The sequence below is a fragment of the Alexandromys fortis genome, unplaced genomic scaffold, assembly GCF_014885135.2.
Source record: "Alexandromys fortis isolate MF-2015 unplaced genomic scaffold, M_Fortis_MF-2015_v1.1 scaffold_182, whole genome shotgun sequence".
In the NCBI taxonomy this organism is placed as follows: Eukaryota; Metazoa; Chordata; class Mammalia; order Rodentia; family Cricetidae; genus Alexandromys; species Alexandromys fortis.
This window is the reverse complement of record NW_026068068.1, coordinates 2,580,189-2,589,018: the sequence shown is the minus strand read 5'-3', so window position 1 is coordinate 2,589,018 and position 8,830 is coordinate 2,580,189. Positions and strand designations below refer to the sequence as shown.

The window sequence follows — 8,830 nt, the reverse complement described above, 5'->3', positions numbered from 1 at the left end:
AACTGTGCCCAGCATCATCAATCAGGCTGCTCCCCATATGTGACAGCTGTGGACAATGTTGGCATTAATGCAGAGATCAAGTGTTTGTCCACTACAGGGACTCTAGGAAGTAATGGACCGCTTTATTCCAGCTAGGGACATCCCTACCAAGAACCTATTACTTCTTCGGGTGCTGTGAAGAAAACAGGTAGGATTTTCCCCGAATGCTCCTGGTGTCTGGTGGGAAGCAGCAAGGATTTCTAGTGTACGGAAGGATGTTTTAGAGCCTCTGGCTCACTCTGGGCAGATGAGCTAGTCACTGGGAAAGCTGCCCTAGGGCTTCTGCCGGGTCGATGTACTCAAGTAAAAGAGTGGAGAGGGTGTAAGAAAAAACTTCTGGAATACTCCAGACAACAAAAGAGCTTGTGTTTTTAGAGGGAGATGCAGACATTCAGTGCAAAAGTCTTCCTTGTGAAAGTCTGTCTTGTGCTGATGCAGAGGATAAAGCTTGGTTTACTGAGTCCCCCCAGCCCTGGTTAGTGATGTGCGCTGTCAGAGGAGTCTGACTGGAGGATCCCCTTCACATAGTGACCCAGGACACTGGACACGTGTCGCAGCTGCGAGCTCAGAACTAGAGATGAAAAAGTGACGAAAGCACAACGTCTGATCATCTGTCTGCAGCCCTGAAATCGGCCAAGTCTCTGTAGTCACAGTACTGGCTGCCTCCCCACTAAGCCTCCAGACCCTCTCACAGCAAAATCAAAGCTCCATAAAGCTCGCTGAGACCTTCAAGGATAAATCAGCTCTTATGATCTGTACAGTTACAGAACATCTAATGTAGAGGGGAGACTGGGGTAGCCCAGATCATCTTTGGTAATGGAAAAACAGTGTTTGCTGTCAGTTTAACTGGATTTGAATAAGCACATCGTGTCTGACCTCATAGAACAAGAAGAAAGGAACAATGCTTTTAAATAGTAAGAAGATATAGTGTTGGTTGTTTTAATTTCTAGCAATCATTATTTGGTCGTCCAGAATCTTGACCTTCAGCAGTTAAGATGATGATTGTCAACCAAGTACAGCTGTGTATGCAGTGTATATGTCAGTGTGCACATTTGGATGCACGTGTTTGTGCAGGTGTGCCTGCAGATGTATGTGTAGGTATGCATGCTGGCATAGATACAGGTGTGCATGCAGATGTGTGTGCAGGTATGCATGCAGGTATAGATTCAGGTGTGCATGTAGATGTGTGAGTGTGCAGGTATGCATGTAGGTATAGATACAGGTGTGAATGCAAAAGTGTGTGTAGGTATGCATGTAGATATAGACAGAGGTGTGCATGCAGATGTGTGTGCAGGTGTACATGCAGGTATAGATTCAGGTGTGCATGCAGATGTGTGTGCAGGTATGCATGCAGGTATAGATACAGGTGTGCATTCATGTGTGTGTGCAGGTATGCATGCAGGTATAGATACAGGTGTGCATACAGATGTGTGTGTGTGCAGGTGTGCATGCAGATATAAATACAGGTGTGCATGCAGGTGCTGTGGATCTACTTCAGATATCTTCTACCTTAATTTTGGAGACCTGTCCTCTCACTGAACCTGACCTTCTTATTTCAGCTGCACAGGTTGGCACTGGGATGTACCTGGCTCTGCTTCCTGGCACTAGCATCAAAGGCACACATGGCCATGCTAACTTTTCACATCAGTATTGGGGATCTGAACTCAGGTTCTTATGCTACCACAGTAAGACTTTTGCACCCAGCACCAGACCCTCAGCTAAGTGAAATTTTAGTTACCAAGTCAAGTTTGGCAAGTAATAGGAATCATTGTCCCTCCCCCTCCAATGTTCTGAGAATGAAATTCTAGACTTAAGGCTTGTTAAGCAAATAGCCTACAATTTGAGCTACACCTCAACCCTGGAGATAGTTTTGGTTATCAAACAGTGGGAGGGCATTGTTGCCAGGCAACTAACTGCTGGGTAAGAGAAAGGCAGCAAGGCGCAGAACCGCCAGGACTCATGACTTGTGTAAGTAGATCCAAGGTTGAGAGGTGCTGGCATAGAGATGCATCTAAATGTTATGAAGTAGGGAGTCACTGCAAAGGAATCTTCTCAACCAGTACTTCCTTCGGGAAAATGTAGAGAAACATTTACAAAGTTAAATTTTTACTAATTTTAGTAAATAAAAATTTCTAAGGACAGAGTCAAAAGCCTTGCTTGTTAGAACATGTGAACAGCGCAGATGCTCTCTCTCCAAGGAGATTCTCGGCATGCAAGGCGCTGCCCAGCTCCTGCTGGCAGCGGATCACGAAGCTGCCCCGTGTAGTGCCGTGTTACAGATGTCAGAGCCAATCCCACTGCCAAAGGCATCAGTTTCCCCCTTGTGTGAGTGGACATCAAGGGAATGTGAGACCCGATTCTGAAAGGCCATCTTTGCATCTTATATGGAAAGCTTGTGGTTCATTGTTGTGGTTGTTTTGATTAGTTTTTGATGTCTGTCACAATTACATCAAAGAATGTTCTTTAGAGTTTGCCTGTCTTCCTGTCACTGTTAGCACAGTGAGGGCCAGGGTATCATGCAAATCTCCTTTGCCTTTAGTATTCAGTGAAGTGCACTACATGTTCAAATGTGTTATTGCTACATAAAACAATTAAGGTTTTTTTGTGTGTGTGACAAGATTCCATGTAGCTCAGGATGGCCCCAAATTCACTATGTAGCCAATGATGGCCTAGAACTTCTGATTCTCCTTTCACCTCCCCTATTCTGGAATTACAGACATTATGTCACCATGCACAACTGATGCACAGAACCCAAAGTCCTGGATATGTCTAGTAGGAACTCTTGCAATGAAGTTGCATTCCCCTCCAACCCAGTCCCTAGGCCACTTTTCTATGGGATTTATTTGTCCTCACTAAGCTGCAATGTAACATGAATAATCTGCAATGTCACATGAGGGCTTGCTTGTTGGGGTTTTTGTCCTGCCCAGTTCCCATAGCTGGTAATCCCCAAAGAAGTTACATAGAGAGTCTGCATTAGTGATAAACTGATTGCCCCATCAGTTCAGGCTTTGTAGTAGCTATTATAACTTATGTTAGCCCATTATTCTAGTCTATAGTAGCCACATGGCTCAGTACCTTTTTCAGTGGGACAGGTCACATCCTGATTCTTCTATGATCTGGGAAGGACGGGGAGGCATGGGCTTCCTCCTTCCTAGAATTCTCCTGTTCTCATCATCCCACCTCTACTTCCTTCCTGTCTGATTGACCCATCTATATTTCCTGCCTGACTAGCGATCAATCAGTGTTTATTTAAAACATGATTGACAGAATACAGACAATTCTCCTGCACCACTTCCCCCTCTTCTTTTTTTTTAAACAAAGGAAAATATCCATAGTTCATTTTTGGAGAATGTGGGTGGAGTTTTCCAAGCTACTTCCAGCTGGTTAGGGGCACTGATAATCTTATGGGGACATAAAGAAAATTTAGAGTTATGATCAAGTCCTGACTGGAGTATCCTGTGAGGCTTGATCATCTCATGCAGCACTCTTGAATCTGTCCTGGATGTAGAACTTGGACATCCGGGCCATCTGTTTCTATGGAGATTTCTCAGGTGGTCTTCCTTGATCAAACCTGATTTTTCTTAACTCAGAATGAATCCACAGTCTCTCATTTCCTATGGAAACATAAAAAACCTCTTCTCCAAAGTAACAAACCTTTTTACTTCAATTTTGAGGCCAAGGTATTTTCAAAATACCTATTTTGGATTAATTCAGCAGCATTTATAAGCAAATATCTTTTAGCAGCTGTTGCTCCTTCCTCAGCATTCAAATAATTCAAAGAGAGCATAACAACATACAGTATCTAGATTCTTTGTATGTTTTCCATCTTTATGTGGCTTTATTTTAACCTCTATTTCTTTTATTTTTACTTTTTGAATTTTTGAGACAGGTTCTCTGTGTATCTTTGTCCTGGAACTCACTCTGTAGAACAGGTTGTCCTTGAGCTCACAGAGATCTGTCTGTCTCTGCCTCCTAGGCATTGGGATTAAAGGTGTGTACCACCACACCCAACTACTCTCTTTTTTTTTATTTTAAGGACTGTAACCTTTAGCCTGCATATATTTTTAACACACTGTAAACCATTTAGAGGTTTTCTTTGTCTTTGGATCTCTCTTTACTGTATATCTCTCTTTTTTTGACCACATGAGTCTTTAATTTGCAAAGCAATATGGAGAGGATTAAAGCCGTGCCTTTGACAGCTAGATCCAGCCCATTCCTTAGCTTTTCAGCTTCATGTCAGAGGTACTGGCCAGAGCCATATTTATTGCCACAACTCTATGGCATTTCAAGGTTCCTGCCAGCAAGCAAGCTGCAGCAGTATCCTCACAAACCACACTCAAATGCTCTGTGGTCAGATCACCTGCCTGAAAGAGTCAGAGTTAGCCCTGGCAGGACAGCCCAGAAAGCTGGCATTTTAAAATGGTGCATTTTTTTCCTACTATGGCTGAATACTGAAAAGCATGTGGTCAACTTTTCATCGACACCATTTAAGTGTTTCATGGCAGGATCTCTTAAAGGAGCTGCAAGGTTTTGCAGCTAATGCTGAGCCTCTAGCAAGCAGAGCAGCCCCAAGAAATTGTTGCTACCAAGAAGCCATGCTTTACTCTATTCTTTTCTGTCTAGAATTACTTCTCAAGCTCTGTCAGGCTATATGTGAATACAGTTGTCCATGTGGGTGCCATTCTGTAACATGAGGGCCTGCTCTGTTGTCTGAGTTTACCCCTCATGTTGCACTGCAATTGCAGGAGGATGTGCTCAATAAGAAATAATTCCATGCAAATAAAATACACAACGAGGTGGCATTTTTATTATGGTTTTCTATGATATGAAAAGTGGGTCCCAGCTTCAGGTCCAATGGCCTTGTGCTCTGGGAAATCAATAACACAGGCTGTGCAGGCCGACTGGAGATATGCGGAGAAAAAATATGACAAATCATATCAACTTCAATGAATTAGTTATTGTATTTGTATTGTTATATTTCATTCATCCATTTAATATAGTCAGTTAGCCCTCAGTACTGGGGAGCAGTTTAGGCCTCTCCAAAGACACCAAGATTCCACATGTTCATGTCCTTCACACAAAATATCATGATTCTTGAATAAACTACAACAAACATCCTCTTATTACCTCTGTATTTATTATATCCAATAGAATGACATCCAAATAAAACAAATTTTTAGAGAGTAATGATGAAGAAAGCTGTATATGTGTTAATTAAATTTTGTTATTTTTTGAACCAATAATAGACATATAATCAAGGTTGACCTTGGGCTTGTGATTTCCTTCCGTTTGTATGCTGAGGTTATAAGTATGCACCACTACACCTAGCTAGCAGTAATTAAAACAGCATTTTTTGTATATAGTGTGTGTACAGGATGTGTGAATGGTGCATGCAGAAGTTTGTGTGCAGATGCATGCACCCATGAACACGTGCAAAGGTCAGGGGAGCCCCGAGCACCGAGCACTTCTTTTCTATCACTACCCTGCCAGAGGCAGAGTCTTTCATGGAGCTTGCCTTTCAGCTTGGCGGGCCAGCAAGCTGCACAGTCCATCTGTCTTCACCCCAAAACTGAGGTTGTATGTTACTTTCTACAAAAATGCTGGGGATTTGATCTCAAGTCTGTTTACTTTCACAGTTAAGTATTCTTACCTCTTCAGCCCTCAGGTGTAACTTTAAAAATATATTTTTAATTTTATTTAATTATTTGTGTGGGGTGGGAGGGAAAGAAGGAGGGAGGCAGAGAGAAAGGAGGCTATGAGTGCACACATGCTGTGGAGCACATGTGGAGGGCAGAGCAGAGCACAACATTGGGAAGTCAGCTTCTCTTCTTCCACCTTCACATGAGCACAGGATTAAACTCAGGTTGCCAGGTTTGTGTACTAGGGTTTTACCCGACTGAGCCATCCCCCGGACCTCAGATATAGTTTTGTTTGCTTGTTTGTTTGCTTAAGACAGGGTTTTTCTGTGCAGCCCTGGTTGTGCAGGAACTAGCTCTTGTAGACCAGGTTGGCTTTGAACTCACAGAGATTCGCTTGCCTCTGCTTCCTGAGTGCTGGGATTAAAGGCATGTGCTGCTGCCATCACCTGGCACGGATGTAAACTTTAAAGAATAGCTTTCACTAATGGTTGATTGAACCTTTCACAGAAACTTTTGACTGTGTTCATGAAGTTGCTAGGACACTAAGGGCTCTTCATTAGCAAGTTGGCCTTCTCTGTGTGCAAGTTATCAATGCCTCCAGGCTCAACGCTAGCAGCTGTTTGGGAAATGTGGGTCATAACTCAGTCACCCCAACTGCCTTCTGCTCACCCTTCCCTACTGTAGCAGCTAAGAAGCCAAATGTCTTGTTTCCCAGAATTCACTGCAGACGAAGTTCTGGGTGCCAACTCCACACATTTGACCCTGGTTTAGACAGCGGAGTGAAGTGAAAGACATCTTCCCACCAGTTCCTGTCTTATTGTTGGCAAGTGTCCTCAGTGCAGTGTTGGTTCTCAGGGCAGTTTCTCTGAGATCAGGGATTATCGTTATGGAGCTGAGAGGCAAATGTGGTGTGACAGCAAGCAATAGCTTTCATGCTGCTGGCGGGGTGGGGTGTGGGAGCTCCAGTTAATCCTTCTGAGTGTGGCAAAGCTGGTGACTTCCACGATGGGCTGATTGACTGCGGTGATTGACTGCCGTGATTCGGCCGTCCCAGTCTATGGCTTTTGTGATTTTACACTGAATTCTTTTATTGGTGCTGGAGACTGAACCCAGTGTGTGCTAAACGCATGTGCTTCCTTCATTCGATTATTGTGGCTCTACCCATTCTCTTTAATTTAAGCAGATTATATTCTGTACAGCTCGAGACAGGACTTAGGTAGGCATCAGTCTTTGCCATCCCCGCTGGAGACCAGGAGGAGAGCATTCAGTCTCATTTGTTAGCACTGCAGATGTGAGCTCCTGAGGCCTCTAGCACTGCAGAAGTGAGCTCCTGAGGCCTCTAGCACTGCAGATGTGAGCTCCCGAGGCCTCTAGCACTGCAGATGTGAGCTCCCGAGGCCTCTGCTAGGGGAACAGTATTCTAGTCTCTCATACAATGGAGAAGATCACCAACACTATGTTCTAAGGGATGAAAAGTTAGTTCCCAGAAACAATCTATATTTTATTCACCTTTGTAGTCATATATTTAGCACAGAGCATATACTAGCCCCCAAAGAGAATAAAGTGCAAGATAATCAGAGTAGAGTCATGGGAGACTTCATATGGCTTTGGGGGCAGGCGAAGAAAGACGCAGAAAGTCGTTAGAACTATCTAGGCACAAAGTAAGAGCATGTGAACAGTGTGAAGTGGCATTCAGTAGTCATCAATGCCCACACCACCCAGAGTTCAAGCAGAGAAGCAGGACCAGGAGCAGATATATGTTGAGGCTGATTTTGAGAAATCGGTTTGTGTTTCTGGAGCTGCCTTACAAATCTGAACTTCACAGGGCAGGTGATCAAGAGAGGTAGGGGACAACCTATGTGCACAGGGGGAAGCTGTTGCCACAGGTGATTGCTTCATCCATACCTGTCTCAATCACTCAGGAGAAGAGAGTCTCCAGAGATGGTTCTGTCAGTACAGTGCTTGTTATGCAAGCAAGAGGACCTTGCTTCAAATCCCCAGCTGCCCTGTACCACAGGGTTAAGGTCTGTAACCTCAATGCTGTGTGTGACAGACTGTTATACCCAAGACCCTGCCTCAAAAATCAAAGAAAGACACCTAATACTATCTTTAGTTCCACATGCATGTGCACATACATGCACACACATCCTAATATACATGCATAATAAATGAAAAATAAAAATTAAAAAATAGAGTGGAGAGAAATTGAAGAAGACACAGCATCTGACTTTTGGGCTCCATGTGCAAGCACACACAACATACAAACATGCATACATATATATACACAGCACATGTGTATGCACAATTTTCTGGAGATAATTTCACTGATATTGGCAAACAGTTTTTAAACTAGTAATGATCTACTTTGCATAAACCAACTGTTTCTAAGCAGAGGTATAGTTCTTTTTTTTTTTTTTTAAAGGTTCTACATTTTATTACTGGAGAAACCACTCCCAACTTAAACATGATTAAGTCTCCAGATTGAAAATGTTGAACTTCATCTTGTAACACTCATCAAGAATCACGATTCATCATTAATTGTTTTGCCATTCATTGTTGACTCCTTACAGACCCAGCTTCGTTCTCCTCCAGTGTCTTCTCTTGGAGCTGTACCTGATTTTGTTGCCAGTTTTCATCCGAATCCACTGAGGAATAGGACGATTTTGCTTTTGTTTCTTAGCCAGGAATCGCTTGATTCTGAAAGTCTTGTGAGAAGACATGGCGAGAAGGCTGGGCGGGCAGGTGGCGCACGACGGCGAAGGAAAGGCGAAGAGCAGAGGTATAGTTCTTAATTGCGTTGGAGATTGAACTCAGGGCTCATATATGAAAAGACAAGCTCTCTCACTCAGTTATAACCCCGGCTCCAGAGCCATTTTCAGATAAACACTGAGACCAATAAACAGTGAGCAGTTGATTAAGCCTGATTCGGTTCATGTAAGTGACACAATGACCTTTGAGGATGATCAGAATGGTGGTGGTGTGTAACTGTCAGCAGCTTTACGTGGGTGGAAGATCGCTTCAGCTCCCATCCCAACAGCTTTGGGATCGCAGTTGAATGTGGACAAGCTGCTTAGACTTTTTATGCCTCCGTCACCCTACCTGTAAGATAAAAGTGAAACTGAAGCTGGCTTCAGGGTAGCAGTTTGCAGATT

General features: G+C 43.5%; 1 protein-coding gene across 1 annotated transcript; it reads right to left on the bottom strand.

Moving 5' to 3' along the window:
• Positions 1-8,238: 8,238 nt before the first annotated feature.
• On the bottom strand, positions 8,239-8,449 carry LOC126487821 (60S ribosomal protein L39-like). The gene has a single exon (XM_050120836.1). It carries the CDS (start codon positions 8,396-8,398, stop codon positions 8,243-8,245), a length of 156 nt encoding a protein of 51 aa, XP_049976793.1. The 5' UTR covers positions 8,399-8,449; the 3' UTR covers positions 8,239-8,242.
• Between the last annotated feature and the right edge of the window lie 381 nt (positions 8,450-8,830).